The sequence below is a fragment of the Cololabis saira genome, chromosome 8 (assembly GCF_033807715.1).
Source record: "Cololabis saira isolate AMF1-May2022 chromosome 8, fColSai1.1, whole genome shotgun sequence".
Lineage (NCBI taxonomy): Eukaryota > Metazoa > Chordata > Actinopteri > Beloniformes > Belonidae > Cololabis > Cololabis saira.
In genome coordinates this window covers 8,133,309-8,157,142 of record NC_084594.1, presented here as the reverse complement: position 1 = coordinate 8,157,142, position 23,834 = coordinate 8,133,309, and the positions used below count along the sequence as shown (strand labels likewise).

The 23,834-nt window shown below is 38.8% G+C and overlaps 1 protein-coding gene across 4 annotated transcripts in view; it reads left to right on the top strand.

Annotated features, from left to right (window-relative positions):
• LOC133448281 (rho guanine nucleotide exchange factor 3-like) overlaps positions 1-22,351 on the top strand; it is a 34,670-nt gene extending 12,319 nt beyond the window's left edge. For 3 of the 4 annotated variants that reach the window (XM_061726662.1, XM_061726660.1, XM_061726659.1), the window contains 9 exons: positions 10,689-10,796; positions 10,903-11,172; positions 12,179-12,241; positions 12,333-12,429; positions 13,753-13,829; positions 13,913-14,170; positions 16,917-17,087; positions 17,918-18,107; positions 18,909-22,351. In XM_061726662.1, the coding sequence (XP_061582646.1) occupies positions 10,689-10,796; positions 10,903-11,172; positions 12,179-12,241; positions 12,333-12,429; positions 13,753-13,829; positions 13,913-14,170; positions 16,917-17,087; positions 17,918-18,107; positions 18,909-19,501 (1,827 nt within the window). In that variant the 3' untranslated portion in view covers positions 19,502-22,351. The remainder of the gene's footprint in view (positions 1-10,688; positions 10,797-10,902; positions 11,173-12,178; positions 12,242-12,332; positions 12,430-13,752; positions 13,830-13,912; positions 14,171-16,916; positions 17,088-17,917; positions 18,108-18,908) is intronic. The other variant, XM_061726661.1, reaches the window with a different exon arrangement.
• Positions 22,352-23,834: the final 1,483 nt, after the last annotated feature.

Sequence of the window (23,834 nt, the reverse complement as noted above, 5' to 3'; positions counted from 1 at the left end):
ATGCAGGATTTAAATAGTTTTGTCATGTTTAGGATGCAACATCTGCAGATTACCATTTGAGTTGTAATTCATCATGATGTAGTTTTCCTGAATCCTCTTAAGTGTAATAAGTTGTCATGCAAACTAATCGAAATTACTTTTATCACATTTAGTCTTCAACATCTAATGCAGAACAAAAGACTTTCGAGCAAATAAAAAAATCTGTTGAATTGATCTGGCTGCTTTTTATTGAAAGCATCGACGGGTGATTGGTGCGATCAAAGTACGTTTGCGTTTTACAGCGTTTTACGGCGTTTTATGGCATTTTACAGCATTAACAATGATGTCGAAAGGTACCAGACGTCCAGGCAACTGATTGAAGAAAGTTATTGGGGAAGAAAAAAAAAGGAATGAATGACCGAGAAAAAGATTTTAAAAAAGTAACTTTTCAGCTGTTTTCTTAGTCTGCGTATTTGTTTTCACTTGAAACGTCGTCAGTCACGGCCAACGAACCGTTCCACCTCAAAACACGCTTCTTGACGGGTCCAGAACACCAGATGTAATCTGTCATCACAGGTTTTCTCAAAGATAGCAAGAGATGCTAAAGTATCTCTGAATGCATTTCGGAGAAAAACGGCATGAAACTTAAAAGTTATGACTTTGTTTATGTGTCACAGAATATAATTTTAGGTTGTTTTCATGCGAGAATCTAGTAATTCTATCTTCAAATTCATGGTCAAGTTACCAAGACATAACATATCTGAGAGTTTCCTCCATTTTTGGAGGTCAAATTATGTTCAGGGTATAAAGTAACAGCTATAAACGCTTTTACCAGAAGACTCCTTTCTCCATTTTGAGTTGTACCAGTATTCAGCCTTTATTTTATGTTTAATTAAGCTTTAAACATTTTTAATAAATGGCAAACAAGATAGAGTGGTTCTTCCAAGTATGAACTACCAAGTCCGAGCAGGCGACATTAGACGGTGTTGTAAAAGCCTTTTAACCTCTACAGGGGGACCACAAAATGCTAAAAGTCACAAAAATGCCCTTGTTCTGCAGTAAGTGATTTCATTTCACTTTTCTGACTGATCTTGTCTGGTTTCATCTCATTTATCTGATCTGATTTTATCTAATTTAGATATTTCTGATTCGATCCTCTCATTTCACGTGTCTCTCATCTCCTCAAGAACAAGCTTTTCATTGCATGTCCTCCGTTATGCATCATTTACCGCAAATTTCATGACAGTTTCAGAAATACGTGTGTTCCCTTCAGAACACATCAGGTTAACATATCCGGTTACTCAGATTTGTCTGTGCTTTTCTGAAGGCGTCTAATCTTCTTCTGCTCATTCTGGGATGGATGTTTGTAGTTGTTGCAAAAACCTCAGCTGTCGGTGATCATAGTTCCAGGTTTTATATGGAATAGCCATGAATAGCCATGAAACATGCCATGTTTTTGGTTACAAACCTTGAACTAGTCAAACATCTGCAAAAACTGTTTGGAACCAGCTTCATATAAGGGTGACTTTATTTTTTTTTCTTAACTGATCAACAACAGTATTTTTGCACAGAAAGAGAGAGAGGCAGGATAGTGTGTGCTGAGCTCTAACATTATGGACTTGTGGTATTAATTGTAGTTTGCATAAACACACGCACATGCATGTATGTTATTTCCCCCCCAATTGTGTTGTGATGTGTCGTCACCAACTGAAGTTTATGCAAAATAGGTCCCGATGAACACACTCCACCATCGACCCTCTAATGATGTCATAGTGTCTTAAAAGATGCCTTTACATGGGGAACCAAATTCTTAAACTTAAAAAATGTTTAATTCCGTTGTGCTTTGTTGAATCAAGTTATTGTGCAATCTCTGGAGGAGAAAAAAAGTATATCTCGACCTTTCCAGGTTTCAAATTTAAGCTTGTCTCCAAATCTGCCCTTAAACTTCATCACAGGACTGAAACTTCACTGTTGAGAATTTCTAATGATCTTATCTTAACAGTGGATTCGAGTTATTATAAAGGTCAAGTTTTGTTTTTTAGATGTAACAGCTGCCTTTGATGCTGCAGACCATAAAATTTGCGTCTCATGTTTGAAGAATAAAATAGACAGTAATTTAACTGGTTTAAAAAGTGGTTTCAGTCTTATTTGAGAGATAGATTTTCTGTCTCTTTGGGCGACGGTTCATCATGGTGTCCCACAGGGTTCTATTCTGGGCCCCCCTCTTCTGTCATTGTCTCCCGTGGGGGTCTACTTTAAAGAAACAGAATGTCTTGTTCCATTTTCACTCTGATGTACAGATTTATATCCCCTTAACTTAAAAAAGTGAGGGTTAAAGGATATTATATCCTGGTTGACTTTAATTTTATTTTTGATGCTCTAAATACGGGCTAAACAGATGTGATTGTGTTCGGTTCCTCTGGGCTCCTAGAAGTCTCTCTCCTCATGTGCATTCCTCAGTTAAGACTCTTGACATATTTTTGATTATGATTTTAAATTCGATAAACAGATTTCCTCTGTAGTCGGTCACGTTTCTTTCAGCTGATGCAGTTTTTTTAAAGTCAAGACCTACATCATGTTCTGGGTCTCTGGAAAGCGCCTAGAGACAACTTCTGTTGTAATAGACGATATATAAATAAAGTTGAATTGAAGAATTGAATTAAATGACCTCCCTCTTCATGATCTGGACAGAGTGACCCACTTTTTTAACATCCCTCCTTGACTTTTAAAAAAAAAACTTTTTCTTTCCTTTGGCTTTCAAAACTACGAATGTTTTGGCACCTCCATTATTGACAGCACATTAGTGCCTAATGGTTGTTGTTCCATCTGGTGCAGTTCGTCTGTGTTTTTGGTTCAGATTAGTACAGGAAGCATAGTATGGCATGACTTACCTGTGGAGACACATTTAAAGCTAATTTATAGCCTCGTTCAGCAAGAAACCTTTAATTGATCCAGTATGTGGATCATGGTTTCTGGACAGCGAATGTGGTGTTTTAGTTTTCTTTATTTATACATTTGTTTATTGTCTCTTTTAAAGGAGCATGAGGCTCCTTTTAAGAAATGAGACTCATTAGCGCCACCCTTCGCCACGACGGCTGTCGGGGGTACTGCAGCCAACAGCGAAGCCGGCACGGGAGAACGTGCATGCAGCGTCATGTGACGTCACATCCACAGCCCAGCGCGGGACATTCCGGTCACCATTGCAGCACATTTTGCAGCACACAGCCTGTTCAAGGCAACGGAGAGATACGCTAGGCTAGAGGGCTCATTCGTTTTGGTTTGGAACGCTTCATCTGACATTATTACTAGAAAACTTAAAACATATACAAATTTTTTTCATAAATCCTGCCTCAATCCTGCCTCATGCTCCTTTAAGCACTGTGAACAAATTCCCTTTCTTCAAAATAGCGTATCTTCAACTCCACCAAAATATTGAAATTAGTGTATAAAGCGTACAGTCACAGATCTGGGCCACAAAATTGGTTTTAAAATTCAGCTTGATTGTATGCCAGGTCATAGAAATGAGGAAACAAAAACAACTGCTAAACAGTTTTTTGCTCTGTGACCACATTACTTTCACTTCAGAAAAACTCAAACCCAGTTAAGTTCATCAGAACTCTTATCATCATACAGATTTAATAAAGTGTTTGGATTCAAATTGCATTTAATGTTATTGGGTTATTTAAAAAATAATCAACGTAGAACTATTCAGAGGGAAATGCAACTAAAGGGAGGAATGGTGAGCAGTCTAAATTACTTTTAAAAATAAAATAGAATATCAATTCAAGTAAAAATATGTAATTTGATTAATATGTGAATTAAATTATTTTTGGGTTATCTAGAAACATGACTTGGAAGTCCGTAAGTCCATTTTGAACATGTATTTATGCTGCAGAAACAGCGTATCTAGAAATAACCCCAGTATTCCATGAATGTAGTCAAAATAGCCCTAATTTAAATTCAAAATATCTTTGCCAGTGGGGTAAGAAAAACATTTCCTGGACTAGAATTCTTAAAACTAGCAAAAAAGTCGGAAATTACCTTCTAAGTTTTTTTGAAAGAAGTTTTGATTTCTTACTTAAAAATATTTTTTTACAGAGTTACCCTTGCAAAGCTTCCCCCAGGCCATTTTTGTAGTTCTTTTATTATCTGGTGATCGTTTGGCTGTGTTGCAGCTTATGGCATGAATTTTAACAGGAATGTTTTCTTTTTCTTGCATCTTTTTTTTGTAAATCTGTCAGTTACTCTCACTCTTACTCTTTTCATACCCTCAGGTGACCTCTGGATCCAAACATGTCCCAAAAATACTAATGAAAGGAAATCAGTGGTATTGCTAATCTTTTAGATTTGGATTTCTTTGAGTCTCGTCTCTTGATTTAAAAAAACAAACAAAATCACATGAAAAATATCTCATATTTTGTTGTTTTTTTTCTTCTTTTTTTTTAAGGTAAAACTGGCTTCACGTGTTCAAACTGGCATTTCAATAGTTTTTAACAGTTTTTGACTGGTGGTGTATGATGTTCTAGCAGTTGTTTTTGGGCTGGAGAGGTTTGCAGAGGGAACTAAATCAGAGCGATGCTCAAGGCTTGAACCTGATTATTGTTGACCAACTGCATCACATTGATCTTGTGTCAGACTGAATTAGACGAAGCGCCGTCACACACAGGAATCCATTACAACGTGTCAGATTAAAATCTATTCATTTCTAGTAAATAATTTAATATATGTTTTTAAGCAGAAAAACATTCCATATTCAGGTGAACTTAAATTCACTTTTTAGATTGATCAGATTTCCATTCATGAAGAAATGGTTTGAAAACTCATGAAAACCTTTATTTTTATATATATATAAAAAAAAGTGTAAAAGTTGTGAAAACGTATTTCACTTTAGAAAAAAGAGTCTGAATTTATTTTTGGTAAACTGCTTCCTGATGGTCAGGATGGATGACAGCGAGGATGGTCCCAGTGGGTCAGCTGACACACATACACACACACACACACACACACTGATTTATTGTACAGCTATCTGGGACAGGCAGCCTGATGTTTGTTTACTTGTTTGACTTGTATTAAGGGGAAATACCGTAAACACCAGATCTGGTACTTCAGAACTCTCTCAGTCCTCTGGGTGGAGCTCACAGCTGATTGGTTGAACTCGGCTCACCGCAACTTACACTTTCAAGGAAAAATAAGAAGCCAAAATAAAGAATAAGATAAGCTGTTATTACAAAAACTGCTATTAATCATTAATCGTATTATTATTATTATTATTATTATTATTGCCTCACAAATGCACAGATTCATAAATTATTGTACCGGTAACTTTTTAAGACTTGTGGATCATACACCACACTGGAAACAGGGGTAACATGACTGTAATTTAGTTTATTAGTTTAGTTTAGTTTATTGTTTTGCACAGTTTTTTAAAAATATACAGGAAATATCAAATATAAATACTATAGGTGCAGGAAGAGGCAAAAAACCCAATGAGCTTATTTGAAGCCTCCACCGAAGTTATTAAAATTTCATGTGTTATAAAGAACACAAGATTAACATACAAAAACAAAAAGTATAACTACACAAAAGTGATGGCAAACTAATAATGATCCATCCATCCATTATCTTACCCGCTTTATCCCTTGCGGGGTCACGGGGGTCTGCTGGAGCCTATCCCAGCTCATTTTAGGTGAGAGGCAGGGATTACACCCTGGACAGGTCACCAGTCCATCACAGGGCCACATATAAACACACAAACCGTGCTCACAACCACACTCACACTCACACCTACGGGCAATTTACAATCACCAATTAACCTAATATGCATGTTTTTGGACTGTGGGAGGAAGCCGGAGTACCCGGAGAGAACCCACGCAAGCACGGGGAGAACATGCAAACTCCACACAGAAAGGCCCCTGTCAGGCCTGCGAGGCACGCAGTGGCAGCACGGTGGCTTAGTGGTTAGCACTGTTGCCTCACAGCAAGAAGGTCCTCGGTTCGACTAATAATGATATATAATAATAATGAAGAATAAAGACAAAAAAAAATAAGTGTGTGTGAGTGTGCATGGGATATTGTTTTTACAACTTATATTACTTATATTGACTCCTGAGCAAATAAGACGGTACATGTCACTCTGAGTGAAACACAAAAAAAAAAAAGAACATGGATACATGTACAACCTTACATTGGGAAAACAGTTACAAAACAGCAGTCAAGTGTTCCTTCAAACGTCTTTTGTAACATTTCAAAGAGAAAGAGCTCTTTGTCAAGTGGGAAAAATCATTCCACAATTTAGTCCCTAAATATCACCAAAAATTGACCTCTGCAAGTGAGAAATTTAGGAGGATGAAGATCTGAGGATTGTCGAGTTGAATAAGAATAAAATTTTTTGCTAAAGTTGGGACAATTTCTCAAGTCACATATTTTGGTCAACTCCCTCTCATAAAGCTGCTGGGACGTATTAATATGTCACGTCAAGTTAAATTTACGTCCAACGGTCAGTAGACAGACGGCCAGAAGATTAAATCAGTCTGTGGTTGCAAGAAGACCGGTGTCATGGCATCACTCGCATTGCTTTGGGCCTGAAATGACAGATTTTACCACAACTCCTCCATGACGTCCGTCTTTCATCTGAGACGGACAAAAATCGTGCCGTGTGTTGCAGCTTTACAATGTGGAGGCTGAATTATTATACTCTGACTGCTACTACACAAAACGATAGCAGGTAATACGACTATATATCTGTCCTCAGCACGGATCCAAGACACTTAAGTTAGGATACATTTCATGTATTTCTTAAAGGTGAGGATTCGCTGAGAGCTTTACTACCCCAGTGATGTGTTGACAGTTGTTGAGTTGGAGTTCATTGAACAGCAGCAGCTGAAATTCCTGGTCGCTGTGTTTATTTAAAATGGAATAAAGCCACACTGAGTTATGAGAAAGTGCAGCGCTCTCCAGTTTCCAGAAGGTCACGTCCCTCAGCCAAGTCTTAGCATTTATGACTCTTCAGCGTAAATGTTTGACGCAACACGTTGACCGGTTCATCAGGGAGAGCGTTATGCAACCGGCCTGCCGTAAATCGATGCAATATTCTGGTAAGTGATGGAACACCGGCTGTGTGAGACGGTCAGTCAGAGAACTAAACAGTCTTGAGTCACACTATTGTTTGGTATGGATTATATTAACAAACCAAAATCAACCTTCCTGCAAGTGAAGGAATATTTAGACATTTTGGACTCTTTGTTGAGACTGCACGACGTCTTGGCAAAATGATTCATCCGTCGATTCAGGAGTATATTCACAGTTCACTCAACGGAAGCAAATCTGCTGGTAAATTATATAGTTTTATTGAATAGTTGCATAATTCACGCATAAAGTGCAAAAACTCCTGCGTAACTGTCAGAACACATCACTATTCAAGCTTGTGACGAGACAAAAATGTCATTTCACTGAGCTGGTGGTGGATTCAGAAGGGCAGGGGTTACGTAATCTGAGTGTTGGTACTTACCTGACATCACTTTCAGGTCACCGAGATCTTAATTTTCTTTAAACAACATATATATATATATAAATAATCATAAACAATCTGACACAAGATATATAAATTATAAAAACTTATTACAAAAGTGCAGTGCAGATTATGAAACTTCCAAGTATAAGTAAATGAGTTAACATCTAGTTTATATGAGGTCGTGTCGAAAGAAATAATTGCCACAACATAAATAAAACAATTAAATGGAGGAGATAAATGAACTCACAGTACTCAGTATCAATAACTGGGATTGACCCTTGATCCTCTGTCCTTTCCTTCCTGCTCATGAAAGGCCAGCTGGAGGTGGAACAACAACAACAACAACAACAACAACAGGGCGCACATAGGAATCTTTAACCTCCTGAGACCCGGGCTTTTGTTGGATGTGCATTTTTTATGTCTCCTTACTATTTGGGATCAGTAGGACCTAATTTTTGTTGAAATTAAATTTTTGCTTTCTATGTGCTGTTGAACTATTTCAAATCCAATGGCCTCACATGAGGACAATGGGTTTATTTTTGTTTAAACATTTTTTCCTTGCTATTTGGGATCAGGAGGACCCAACTAACCTAAAAATGAAATTTTAGCTTTCTAAAATAAGTAGTTATCTCAAAAACCACCACAACTCTATTTCCCTTTCTTGGTCCTGCCCTGCATCCTTGCACATCCTGGTCAGGTTCTAATAATAAAAATATGATACATTTTATTTGCAATATACTCAGCATTTTGAATGAAATAAAGTGCTACAGAGTAAAAACATGGGTATTAGGTTATATCTCTATATCATTTATATTTATATACCATTTTCAATTGTTCATTTCCTATTGCAAGGAAATAAAAACTTGCTGCACTGGCAGATTATTCTACTTATTTCTAGTGAAAATGTGCTTTAAACAAGTGGAAATCTAAAAACAAGTATTTTAAGTGTAATGAGACTTATTTTGACTAGAAATTGGACATTTGGGCAAAAAATAAAGACAAATGTTCTTGGAAAGAATTTACGTGTTTGCAGTGAAGATAGACCTCTCCTCAAACGAGTACTTCATGTTTACAGACGTTGTAGCTTGCTAATATTACTCAAATATATAAAAAAAAGCATGCCATGTGAAGCTGCAGACGTTATTGTGCATAAATATACTAGTTTCAATCATAAAATTAGGTTAGGATTTTTACCTTGTCCATGTTTCTGTCGGGAGCTGCCATAGAAGACTTTCATTGTGATCCCAGCCATCTTGTTTTTTCCCAGATGAGTGTAATTTCATTATGAGACCACTAGATGGTGCAGGCGGGGGTCCCGGATGAGGACAATGGGTCAATGTTCGTACAAATTAAGTATCATGGCGCAGAACAGCAGAAATGTAATGTCCTCATATGAGAACGCAGGGTCTCGGGAGTATTTAAGGCAGGGATATGATGATGACTGTGTGTGCACAGCATTTTCTACTACTAATACTCAGAGTTGATGCAACGGGGCAGGGAACCCAGGCAATCGCCTAGACCGCGCGCGGGGGATTTCTGATGCGTGAGGATATCAGCAACACAACTTTGAACCCCCATAGACACTGCAATGACAGTCAGGACCTCCCTAATGGGCCCCCTTATGTAACATTATCTATTAAAGTGGAATACTGAACCTACAGTTTTGTCATCAGTGTTATCCTCCCCTGGGTTAACTGGCTTTAAAAATCTTGAGAATGATCCTGAGGAGAGATAAGAGAGAAACATGTTATCAAGTCAGTTCAAAAAGATTTCACATTTTAATTCAACATGTGTTAAGTTTAAATGTTTATATCATATGTAGCTCCTGCCCAATTCAAATGTCCCGCTCCGGGGACAATGACGTTTATCTCATCATTCATCATTATGCATAGCTTTTCATAAAAGGTGTAATTTATTATTATTATTATTATTATTATTAATAATAATAATATTAATATTAATAATAATAATATGATTTATTATTAATAATAATGATAATAATAATGTTGTTATTATGCTATTATTGTTTTTATTATTATGGCTTAATTGTGAGCTTATCTAGCTATTTTATTATGGAGTTCAACACAGTACACAGTACATGTATAATGATGTGCACTGTCCCTCCTTACAAAATAAATAAAATTGAAATTGAAATTGAAGTCAGTCAAAAATGCAAAAATGCAATTGCCACCATCTTTCTTTCTTTTTTCCTTTTCTTTTCTCTGCTTCTTCTTTTCTGCCCCAGAGTGGTAACTCCTCTTCATGTCTCTGCATTAAACGTAGGAGGGAGGTGGTGGGACTGGGTTTTGTTTTCACGACTTCGGTTATTACAGTGTCAGATGCAGGTACACGGGGCCGGGGCCCCACAAACGGGTTTGCAACTACGGTTCCACTTCATTGCAAAATAAATGACCATATTGTTGCCGTTGCTGTGGAGTGCATATTGCCAGTCCTTGGGGCCCTAGAGGCTGTGTCCTTCATCCGCCCTCTTTGACAGTCTGATTTTTTTATATACTTATCTTTATACACTTAATATACTTCTCAGATGGATGGATGGATGGATATTTTATTAAATAGGAGTATACACTTAATACCATCGTCATGCTATAATTTAAGTGGAACGACATCTTGGAGTCCTGTCAGAGGCTTTAACATTTTTGGTGGTTATTCAACCTGGTTTTATACGCCACACAGCTGTGAATTTATCCTCTTATAAGTTTTTGATGGTCTTTTATTCATTTCTGATGTTGCGTCCTTCTGCTCGTCTGTCTAAATTTCCTCCGTTATCAAGTGGTGTACCTCAAGGATCCATATTAGGACCCCTTTACTTTCCTCCATATGTGAAACGGATGCTGGTGACTTTCAGATTTGCTTACTTTTAAAAAAGGTGACGAAGAGTCGGCGCTAAACTCCTCAGCAAACTTCCTCACTGATAAAGCTGTAATTTGCTGGTTGTGGTATTGTGAACATTGTATTCATGATATTACAGCCTTGTGTAGATATAAATGTTTAATGTTTAATTTTCCTGTGCGTCTGAGGCGCAGGACTGAGCTCATCATCACGATTATGAAATGTGACCTGTAGATAACGGCAGAGCTTCAGCCTGCACGCCTGTGAAAGCGAGGGAGCTTTGAGAGATGAACTGATAAGAGAAATCCTGTTCTTGAATTATATTGAGAGCGATGTCTGCGTCTTCCAGGAGCCCAGCACCAAACGCAGTAAACCTGTGTCCAGGGTGACGTCTCTGGCCAGCCTGCTGCCGCCCGTCAAGACCACGCCGCTGAAGAGGATCGGTCAGACGCTGCAGGTGAGCCGTCAGTCCGCCGTCTCAAGTTTCCATGTTTTACCTGCTCTCAAAACTCCAGTTTAAAACAAGGACAATATTCTGACCTGAAGACCGTGTTTTTTACCAGTCTCTGTCTCTGCAGCGCTCCATCAGTTTCCGTAATGAGAATCGGACGGAGAGACCTGCTCCTGCACCTCCTCTCTCCTCCGCAGCGCCGAAGACGCGGGTTATCTCAGCAACGCTCTCTAACCCTTCCTCCTCCATGACGGCGTCCCGGGTTTCCTCGGCAACAGCCCCGGCATCCAAGCGCCGCGACAGCAAGCTGTGGAGCGAGACGTTCGACGTCCGACTGGGAGCCACGCAACCGCTGAGCCCGAAGGAGATCAAGCGACAAGAGGTGGGGCTCAAATACTGCTGGACGGAAGTCTTAGGGCCAATCCCAATGTTCACCCTACTTTCTACCACTAGCCCTAAAAATGAGTAGGGCCCTTGTAATGTTCCCTAGGGATTGTGACACCACTTGCTACGTCACTGCGTGGTTTACATTCGGGTACATAAGCGACTGCGTAGTTACGTTTGCACATACGTCACACCATATCAGGAAGCTGAGAGATAAAAGCTGTTTTAATTTCCGCTGTAGCGCTGTTAATATGCCACTTTATTAAGTTTTAATATTTTTTCAGGCGTAAAAGTAACCGTTAAGATCCCCAACCTGGGCTCAGTTTATCCAAATAACGCCTGTTAAGAAATTTGCTCCGATGTTTTCGGAGATTATAAGAGCCGCCGGCGATTTATGGTTCTGCGTTAAATCGACGAAGATCCTACGGCGTAGGGAACGCGGCGACGCGTATCCTACGCCGTAGGCTCTGCGTTGGTGTAACGCGGAACCATAAATCAGCCTTTATTCTGGCGAGATCTTCACAACAACGAGCAAGCGAGTGATTATGTACATTCACTGAGAGAATATTATGAAAGTAAAATATATATTTCTCGCCAGAAATGTAATCAAAACGCATTTTTATGCAGAAACTAACTCAAAATATTGATTTTATTCACTTAAAAATAAGAAATGTCTGCCATGTTTTTCTGTTTGATTCAGTATGCAAATGATGACTTTAAGCATTCTGGGAAATTTTCTCAGGCCCTCGGTCGTGAAGTCAGCATCTGAAATCCTTAGCTTTTAAAGGCTAGATTCATACTCCCTAGCCGTCATTATGTCCACTTGCCCTAAATGCAAAGAGGAATTGGGACACCACTAACCTCACGGGAACGCGCAAGATTTAGGGGTAGGGCTGAAAAGTAGGGGTAGGGAGGGGATTGGGACTGGTATTAGTTTCTGAGTTTGCCTCTGATGTCTCTAGACAACCTTCTGTGCAAAATCTCACACTTTTCTTCTTCTGCAGGCCATTTTTGAGCTGGTTCAGGGGGAGCAAGACTTGGTGGAGGATCTCCAGTTGGCAAAGAAGGTAAACAAAAATTGTTGTCTTGTTTTTTTTCTCTTAAAGAAGTGAGATTCTTCAGGTTTTTCTCACACGAGTATTTCCCTGCGTGTCTCAGGCCTATCACGACCCGATGCTGAAGCTGAGCATCATGACTGAGCAGGAACTGAACCAGATCTTTGGTACTCTGGATTCCCTGATACCGCTGCATGAAGGTACGGCCCTGCGTCTGGTTTAGCTGCAGAACATGAAACAAAAAGTGATTCATGGTTTAGTTTACATGTGATGCAGGAGTGTGAGGTTGGAATATTTCTACAAAGTTAGTGATAAAACAGTCAAAGACCATCATATATAAAAGGATGACTGGTCACATGGTGTTACATCAGATACTGTCTCTACTGAATAAATTGATGCCACTTAAACAATAAGCATTCCTCTCTGAAGTAAAGTTGCTTTCGTCAATGAAAATTATGACTAAATATCATCTTCAACGAACCTTTATCACCTGAGGAAAACAAGACGAGACGCAACGAAAATGTTGGTCATGTGACGATAACGATAATTAAATATATAATGCAATATCGTAGAGGAATAAAAACCAGACTTAAATGTAGATTACAAAATAAAAGCTCTGCTAAAATGTGTCTTCATTTTCGTTGACCAAAACGAGACGAAATGTTTTAACAAAGATTCTTAATATGCATTTTTTAGACGTGGAAAAGAAAACCTAATGTAATCGAAAAAAAAAAGATAAGGAGAAATGTGGAAAAATAAATATGTTGTAAACTCAAATTAGAGTCTTCTGTATCTGGAATGAATGTATTCTTGAGTCAATAAGGTAACAATAATAAGATAACCTTGTTTGAATTGCAAAATGGGTTTGGCTAAATACAATCTTTGATTAAAACGAGAATAAAATGGTCCTGGACAATTGTGACTAAAATAAGACTAAAATGCTCAAACTTTTAGTCGACTGAAACATGACACGATTAAAAGGAGAATGAACGTGACTAAAACTAATAAAGACTAAAATGATAGTTTATTTTATTTATTTATTTAAAGGTTTAGATATCGGGGACAATGCACATTAATAATACATTTAAACAAATGTAAAATATGCCAGAATTAGACAAAAAGGCTATTTTGCATCTGTTGTCCCTGGACTGGTGTAAAATAGTCAACCTAAAAGAAAAATTATTAAGATACAATCAATAAAACATTTCCGAATAAGAAGGCTACATCAGAATAAAGATTAAAAGGTAAGAGACTAAGCTAAAATACACACACACAGGTGAACATAAGCTCAACAACAGACAATTGCTACAAACGAAAACAGAAACAACATGAAGCAGCAACAGTAACATCAGCATTAATAACACAAGACACAGTAACACACTAACAGGCCAAAAACAAACAAGACTAAAGCACTAAACACAGAATAAAAAGCCTGACAAAGTTTGACTCAAAGACTAGACTAAAACTAAAATTGAAACAGGCTAACAGAAACAACTCTGAAGCCCGACTTCCTCTCTCCTCAGATCTGCTCAGCCGCCTCCGAGATGCCAGAAAACCCGACGGGTCCACGGAACATGTAGGGCACATTCTGACCGCCTGGGTGAGCGTCCCGTCTAACCGTCAGAGTCCCAACATGAGGTGTTTTTAGAGGCCGCTCCAGTAACCCGGTGTCTCCCCGAACAGCTCCCCTGCCTCTCCTCCTACACGCCGTACTGCAGCAACCAGGTGAAGGCCAAGGCCCTGCTGGACCAGAAGAAGCAGGACCGGCGGGTCCAGGACTTCCTGCAGCGCTGCCTGCAGTCGCCCTTCAGCAGGAAGCTGGACCTGTGGAACTTCCTGGACATCCCCCGCAGCCGGCTGGTCAAGTACCCGCTGCTGCTCAGAGAAATCCTCAAGCACACGCCCGACGAGCATCCGGACCGGCTGCACCTGGACCAAGCGGTGAGTGACATGTCGTTAGAACAGGTGATGGTACCGGTGCATTGACGGATGATGGATTGAGGGGACCGGGCTCTGTGTGAATGTCTGCAGCTACGACGGCAATATGAGTCCCAGTTAGGGCTTGGCGATATGGACCAAAAGTCATATCTCAATATTTTCTAGCTGAACGGCGATACTCGATATATATCGATATTTTTTCTGTGCCATAATTGGGGTTTCCCCCAAAGCATTATAGCATAGTACCTTTATTAACAGAGGTCTGCACAATATCAAAATGTATAAAACAAATGAAATAAAAATAAACTGCCTGCATATATAGAATAAAAATGCTTCTTGAATAAAATAAAACAAATATCCCTTTCCTGCATAACAATTAAATTAAAAAACACTGTGCAATTAATACAATGTATCGTACCATATCGCGTTTGAAAATATATCGATATATATTAAAATCTCGATATATCGCCCAGCCCTAGTCCCAGTCAGCATTTCATTTTCATTTTCATTTTATTCTTTATTTCATTCAAAAAAAATAAAACAATTCAATACAAATCCAAATGTTCATAAATTGTGAATGAAAAGGGAGCAGAAAGAAGAAGAATCTTATCTAATCTGCCCCTTTTTCCAAGAAATAAATTCACAAATGACATAAATTACAAATGAAAAAAAACAACTACTAAGTAAATAAAAAAAAACTAAAATAAAATGAAATTACCGCTGTCTATGGGTATTTTAAACTTAACTAACATATTTCATTATATTATATTATATATATATATATATATTTTATATTATTATTATATTTTTTCGGTCTAGATGTTATTTGTTTATTTGTATATTGGAAACTTTTTTGTAATGTTTTCTTTGAATAGTGTATTCGTTTTATTGTTGTCATTTTTATTCTTTGTTTTTTTTTGTGTCATGACCGAAAATAAACTAAACTAAACTAAAAATAGTTGCTTAACATACAGGCTTTAATTGTTCTTTTGAATGTAATGTTTGATTTGGATTCTTTGTTTTCTTTATTCAGATTGTTCCATAAACTGATTCCTTGCACAGAAACACAACGTTCCATCAATTTTGTCCTGAATCTTGGTTTTTTTTTTAAATCTCTGTTCCTTTTAAGTTATATTTGCTTTCTCTTTTTTCAAATCTTTTCTGAATCATGAAGCATGCAATGAAAGCAAACATCAGGGATGAATGACTGAAATCGAAACAGCTTTTTGGGCTAAAAAGAGGAAATCACTCAGGTTCTCCCTCAGTTGTTGATGAGTTCAGCAGCTACACGTCTTACGTCTGCCAGAATACAACTCAATCTTTATTTATAGAGCAGTTTAAAACAACCGAGGTCAACCAAAGTCCCGTACAGTTAAAAAACAGCTGAATAAAAGGCAGATATTACAAAGATAAAATAAATACATAGAATAAGATGAGTACATATATAATTAAATTAAAATAAAGAGTAAAATAAGTTTGAAATAAAATGTTGCCAGAATCCACTGAAACTAATCAAAAGCAGGGAGAAAAAGTGTGTTTTTAAGCTGATTTAAAAACCTCAAGTGATCGTGCAGATCAAATGTGCAAAAGACAAACTAGTTAAAAAGAACAACCTTGTTAAAACACACCTGGTTGTACTTTCATCAGCTTTTCTACACGGTTGAAGTTTAGAGTTTAGTTGAAACGGAGCCAAAATCCAAACTCAATCTCATCTATCTATGTATCTAGTGAGAAGTCAGGTTGATGAGAAGTGAAACTTTAGTCTCAACTAACAAACCGAATCTTAAAAGCACCTCAGTTGTGTGGAAACCAGAATTTAAAAAATCCTAAAGCTAAAATGATGACAAGGAGATAACAGGACTGTCCTCACGCAGAGCATCACAAAACTGGTACTTTCTTGCAGAATAGCTTTGATTTTATCCTCGTTGTGCAATAAAAATTAGATTTAGATTGTGAATCCAGCCAATTATGCCTTTTTTTAAGGGGTTAGAGGGGTATTGTTGTGTGTGACTGATTCATTATTTTATTTTATGGTATTTCAATAATTTGTTTAATTGTTTTCAACCCTTAGTATCCTGAAGATAAACTATTTTCTCCTCAAAAACTTCTTACTTTTTCCATTTAGATTTATATCTTACTGCAGTGTCTATAAACACATTTGTTTATTCTCAAGATCTCACTTGAGATTAAAACTTGGGCATCTTATAAGACTTTCATAGACCAAATCACAGCATTTCTACCATTAGAAAAGCTAACATTGGAAAAATATAACCGTGGCCATCTTTTTCAAGAATTTTGGTTCCCATTATTCTCTGGTTTACAGAACTTAATTGTACGCTGATTGCTGTTTTACTGCTGTCATTTACTTTATGTATCTTATGTATCTGTAGGTATTCAAGTTTTGATGCCCCTACTGTTACTTACTGATGTTATTTTCCATATTTTTTATTTTTTTCCCCAGTATATTCATTTTTATTTATTTATTTATTTATTTATTTCGTATGTATGTTTTTGTGTTTTTTTTGGGGGGGGGGGGGGGGGGGGGGGATTTGTAGGCGAGATCTGGCATGTGTGCACAAAAGAAAATTGTAAGACCTACTGTCATTAAGGATGTTTCTGATTGCCTTTCTTTTGTGAAATAAAAAGATATTGGGAAAAAAAAAAAACGTGGGCAACGCGTTTAATAGATTTGATGAATGTGTGAGCGACCAGGTGAGTGACCTGTCAACTGCACCGTGTTTCTGCTCAGATGCTGATGGTTCAGAGTGTGGTGGCCGACATCAACAGGCAGACGGGAGAATCCGAGTGTCAGTACTACAAGGACCGTCTGCTTTACTCGGAGGACGGACAGAAGGACGAGCTGATCGATCGGTCCAGGACCCTCAGCTGCCACGGAGAGCTGAAGAACAACAGAGGGCTGGTGAGTAAAAGCTGAACATTTCTGTACCCCTTCATCCTTCCTTCATCTTCATTTACGTAAAATCTACTCTCCCAATTGCAATCTTGCATGTATTTAAGATCTTATGGAGGTTGTTGGAGGTTGGGTGTTTTATTTGTATATGACAGTGCTGAGTGAGTGAGATGGAGATGTCAGTTTCCCCGAGGGATCCTCCCAAAGGGAATCCTAAAGTTGTCTGAATCTGAATCTGAAGGTTGAACATGGTGCCGATGTCCTTTTTCATGGATGCCCCCCCCCACACATCACAAATCAGGATCACGGAGGATGCGTCCATCACCGAGGGTGCGTCCATCACGCAAGCAAATTCTTTTGCTTATGTTCCTCTTCGGAAGTGCACAAACCCTTTTCCTGGAACCTCAATCACGCAACTCTCATGTCTGTGGAAGAACGTTGTGTTTTCTTTCTTTTCTAAAAGCTGCAAATGTTGATGCGAAGATTTTAAAGGACTCAAAGCCTCTCAAAAAGTCCAAGAAATCCCGGAGGATGTGTGCATCACCATCATCGAGGATACATGCATCACCCCATATCATGATGCAGATTATTTTTCATTGATCTCTCCAGATGAACCCAGAAATAAAAGTGAAATGATATTTTAGTTATTTATGGCGATTTGATGGGAATGGGAGTGATCATCTCATATCGATCATCAGCTCCTGAATCCATCTAGATCGTGTCATCGTGATTTTGTGATATTGGCAAGCATAACTGAAACACATGAAACGCATGAAATACTGGTTTACCAAACTGAAAGAAGGATAACCCCCCGCTGCTTCTCTTTGTCGCCCCCGCAGAAGCTCCACGTGTTTCTGTTCCAGGACGTGCTGGTCCTCACCAGGTCCGTCTCGCTGAACAACCAGCCGGTCAGCTTCCAGCTCTGCCGCCAGCCGGTCCCCATCCGTCAGCTGGACCTGGAGGACGTCTCGGACGGAGAGATGAGGGTGGGCGGCTCCATCAGAGGAGCCTTCGGCAACAACGAGCGGAGTCAGTATTTCATGAAAGAAACACGCACAATTTTAATCCTTGGAGAGGAATATGTAGCTTTAACTGCTTGATTTTCAGTTTTTTGATATATTTGCATCTAAAAACCTCTGGAAAAGCTGGAGATGAAGTTTGCCGTCCGCTACGGATAAATACGTCCATATTGTTTTAGCCATAGTGACTGTACAGGACTGTCTCAGAAAATTTGAATATTGTGATAAAGTCCTTTATTTTCTGTAATGCAAAAATGTCATACAATCTGGATTCATTACAAATCAACTGAAATATTGCAAGCCTTTTATTATTTTAATATTGCTGATTATGGCTTACAGTTTAAGATTAAGATTCCCAGAATATTCAAATTTTTTGAGATAGGATATTTGAGTTTTCTTAAGCTGTAAGCCATGATCAGCAATATTAAAATAATAAAAGGCTTGAAATATTTCAGTTGATTTGTAATGAATCCAGAATGTAGGACATTCTTGTTTTTGTAATTGCATTACAGAAAATAAAGAACTTTATCAGAATATTCTAATTTTCTGAGACAGTCCTGTACAGTCACTATGGCTAAAACAATATGGACGTATTTATCCGTAGCGGATGACAAACTTCATCTCCAGCTTTTCCAGACATTTTTAGATGCAAATATATCAAAAAACTGAAAATTAAGCAGTTAAAGTTGTTTTTGTAATTGCATTACAGAAAATCACAATATTCTAATTTTCTGAGACAGTCCTGTATATTGTACTGAATTGATCCACAACAGTATTTTGTCTCCTGATGTCTCACTTTGTCCTCCTACAGCCAAGAACTTCTTCCGGGTGTCGTACCGCACCGGAGGACAGCTGCAGACACACTACTTTCAGGCCAGCGACGCCTTTAACAAGCAGCAGTGGCTCAACTGCATCAGACAAGCCAAAGACGCGGCGGCGCTGACGGAAACCCGGCCGCCGCAGACGGTGGAGCATCCGGAGCCGGGACTGAGCGACGATAACGAGAGGCTTGGGAACGAGAGGGGGATGGGGGGGGATATGGAGACGGGTCTGAGCGGAGGAGAAGATCTCTGCCTGGATAAGGAGGACGGGATGGCTGGAGAGATAATCCCAGGTAGCCGGGGGGAGACGTGTCTCGGTGAGGAGTTGGACCGCGGAGCAGTGAGCGACGGCGAGGCCGAGACCGGCCAGGTGATGGAGTCCAGGTGGGGCGTCTGCGGGAGGATGGGAGCGGATACAGACGCCACCGTAAACTGGAAAATCAATGATACTTACGTTCCTGCCTCCCTCTTCTCCTCACTCCCTCCTGGAGGAGAGAAGGACAGGATGACGGAGGAGAAGCAGGAAGAGCTGCTCATGGACACTGATGCAAGTGGCTCGCTGCAGAGCGAGGACCAGTGCTGATATATGAGAAAGAAACGGGACTGAAGGATCAACCCGCGAACTTACAGACCGAGAGAAACAAAAATGAACCCTCAGACTTGTTCAAGTGAATTTTCCGACAGATTCAAGTGTGTAAAGGTAAATATTAACAACCTCCGGGAGTAGTCACATGACCAACCAGCAGCTACGTTATGCAGGTCTTTGTGATTAACAGCAATATGACGCTCAAACACATAAAATTGGAAGGATGTAAAGCAAAACAGGTTTCCAGATGTTGAGAATAATTTAAAAAAAAATTACAAAAGAGAAGTAAAACAAGCAATTATTATTATTGTAGGAGAATTTGGGGCGAATTTTCCTGAATAGTATGTTGTTTTATTGGTTTAAATCGTTTTTTACATTCATATAATAAATAATTACATAAGTCTTTTTAAAAATTAATATAATTAATATATATAGAGAGAAAATAATCGGTCTTCCGTGGCAGTAGTGGCAACTTAAAAAAAAAAAAAGAAACCATGCACAACTATTTTACTTTACTTTATGAAAGCACTCGTGGGCGAGAAAGCACCAAAAACTGGTGTGGAAGAAGAAAGTCACATAAAGAAAAGACTGGATTCTGCAGGACATAAAATTATAGTTAATGTTGGCAAAGGTTGCAGGTTTAATTATTACCTGTGGTGCAGGTGGACTGACGACACGTCACCTGGATATAATATAAGGAAAACAGTCCAACCATGGCTTAACGATATCTAAAATACTATCTACCTAAATTGTACGCTAAGATGGGAGATTGTGTTAACCCCTGGTGCCTGTGGTACTGCACGTTCATGCATTATGGAGGCATCATTTCAGAAGTGTGGTTTTTGATGGAAATCAGAAGAAACATCTTGGGTTTGCTCTCAATTTTAATCTAGTTCTTGCAGATTTTGCAGGAATAGCCTACTCCGGCTTAAATGGGTGTTAAAACCCATTTACCGGTTCAGAATCTCATCCTGGGCATTCAGGTTAACATGTTTTATTGTTAAAACATTGCATGTATTTTGTTCTCATGCTGTTGCAACCAGAGTTTAAGTGCCCGTTTCTATAGGAGTCCCTGAATAAAGGCTCTGCTGTCTTTGGTCGGCTGATTGGTTTAAAAAATAAATCATAAAGTCCAAGTTTCAAGACAGCTGCTCAGTCTTTGTTGGTGGCGTTTGTACAAATGTCTTTTTTTATTTAACCTTTATTTAACCAGGAAAAGAAACCCATTGAGATTAAAAATCTCTTTTGCAAGGGTGTCCTGGCCAAGATTTCAGATATTAAAATTTACAGAGGTGTGATGTAAAATATTAAAATCAAATGAAACAAAAAATGGAAATCATTTAAAGCAGTTACAAATCAGAGATGCTGTTTCAAGTCCACTCATTCTGGACTTAAAATCACTCAGTGGAGTAAGTTCTGTTATTTTTAGATCCTTTTGAAGTTTGTTCAAAAGGATCTAAAAGATTATGAAATCTTTCATGCCTTTACCATTAGATAAAGGAGAAAAATGTCCAGAGGTTGGTTGGTCTTACACTCATTTTGGTCTGGAGGTTTTTTCTTCTAGTTTTGCAGATTTTTTTAACTGCAAAGAAAAAAGAAAAAGCCACATTAAACATTGAAAATAGGGGAAAATGCCCCACTGAACCTTGTGTGATGTAATTAACCTCCTCTTTTTTTAATCTTATTTGCAAACACAACAAAAAGATAACTTCTCATTCCCATGCTGCTGAAATATCCAGCCTTGGAGCAGATCTGAGGAAAAACGAAGGCAGTGGCTGCTGCTAAACTTTAGTTGTTTTACTATTTATATGAACCATCTGGGATTTTAATGAACTTCAGACCGCAGGGTGTAACATGTTAAATCAATGTATCTGTTATCCTATACAAGTACGTACACTTAGAAACGGACTCCTTTAACTTTACTAAACCGTCGACCTGTCGTAGCTGTAATGTAGGCCTGGGTTGGTCATGTGACTGAAATAACTGTTGTGTCCAGATAAGTGGCGACCATGGTAACGACTGTGTTGTACAACAGCACAGAAATCACATTACGTGTTGGACGTGTTTGCCTCCTGAACCTGAATCAAAGGTTTGTAGTTTGTACAAAGAAGGTCCTCATGTGGTTTGATAAGAGAGCTGATAACGCGGCCCTCCCGCCGCGGCCCACTTTCAGTATACGGCAATAAAACCCTTCTCCATAATTAAAAACAGAGCTGCCAAATATGAAAAGTACAATATGTGCCCTCTTTTGTGACTAATCTCACAAGAGATCTGTGAACTAATGTCGGCAGCACAAAGCCTCTGCAGATTCCCAGTGTCTTATCTAATTTCCTTTTTCTTGAGTCTGATACGTCTTTTACTTTGTTTTGTGTCTCTTCTTTTTTTAAATGTCTGTAAACACTGGAGAAAATTACTTTTTAAAACACTAAAGGTGCAATGACACAAATATTCTGTGGATTTTCGGTCTCGATAATCCGTCAAAACAAAAGTCTGTTGTTGTATATGTACTGTATATATGTAAAGACTGTACAAGGAGTGTGTGTTTTTGTGAATTCTGGAAAAAAGCCAAATATGATTGTTTGTTTGTTTGTTTGTTATACATGTGCTTACTCATTACATATGCAATAGGATTTTAATGTCAAGACAATCTGTTCTGAGATTGCCATGAATGAGGAGGATAATTAACTATTCATTTGGATATTTTTTTATTACAAAGTTTAACTTCTGCACTCCTGAAAACAACTGCTGTGCTGTGTAAAAAATAAACAGGTGATATTTAGTTGAAGTATTAAGCCACGTTTGGATTGTCACAGAACCAAAGAATCAATAAATTTCTAATAAAATGAAGTCTGTCACTGAATGGATTTTTACTGGTAGATAATACATGTGTGAAAATGAGATGAATGGTTGTTTTAACCTATTAAAACAGGTTGCTGGTGCAGATTATCATCCTGGGTCATAGTAATCCTACAAGAGCTTGAAAAGAAGGTAACCGGTTTTCTTTTGTTGGTTCTTGTGAAATGTTGGAGAAATTTGATTCTGCACTCCAACTATGCAGAGGCAAGAATGAGACACAAGACAGAGAGAGGTTAGATTCAACAATCTTATTACTTGTACAAGGAGTAGTCAGGCAGCTTAACAGTGTCAGCTTCCTCCTGGCTACTGAAGTTAATACAGATGTAAGCCATATATATATATATTCCATAGTTACAAATCAATCATATTAAAAGCATTCAGTTGTCTCCAAGGTTTATCTGATTCAATCATGACCACCACTGTGACGATAAATCGCAGTCCCGTAGCCACATTCAATAGGGCAAACCCTCCTCCAGTTTAACTCCATAGGTCAAAAGTTGCTTCCAACACTCACAGTATTTTTCCACTTGTAATGCAGTGAGTATAATGATAGTTACAAACATTATAAAACATAGATAATTTATATACATTTTCATAACATGAAACATCTGAAAACCAATTGCTTCCCAGTTGGCAAGGAAGCAAATGGAAATGGAAGGGGCCCCACAATTAAGCCCTGAGGAACACCTCAACCGTTAAAAACTCAAGATGGCAACTTTTCCACTGTATTACAAGATTTATATATTGTTACTGAAATCTGTTCACTGGATAAGGCGAGACAGTATTTTGTTTTATCTGTTCAACACTATTAGCCCACTTGTTTCATGTTTTGTCTGCAGTGGATGTGAAATCTGCTGCAAACGACTGTAGAAATTGGTCAGTTGCGATTAAGGTAAATCTTCAGGTATATCGATGATATTTTTAGAGAATTTTAATCAAAGGTTGGTTTATTCTGTCATAAAGAAAAATATCCAATTTAAGCGTACCTTTAAAGAGTTATGATGTTACCCTCTATAAACATCCATCCATCCATCCATCCATCCATCCATCCATCCATCCATCCCATCCATCCACCCATCCATCCATCCATTTTCTGCCGCTTATCCGTCACCGGGTCGCGGGGGCAGCAGTCTCAACAGAGATGCCCAGACTTCCTTCACCCCAGACACTTCCTCCAGCTCCTCCGGGGGGAGTCCGAGACGTTCCCAGGCCAGCCGAGAGACATAGTCTCTCCAGCGTGTCCTGGGTCTTCCCCGGGGTCTCCTCCCAGTGGGACATGCCTGGAACACCTCCCTAGGGAGGAGGGACATGCCTGGAACACCTCCCTAGGGAGGAGGGACATGCCTAGAACACCTCCCTAGGGAGGAGGGACATGCCTGGAACACCTCCCTAGGGAGGAGGGACATGCCTGGAACACCTCCCTAGGGAGGAGGGACATGCCTGGAACACCTCCCTAGGGAGGCATCCAGGAGGA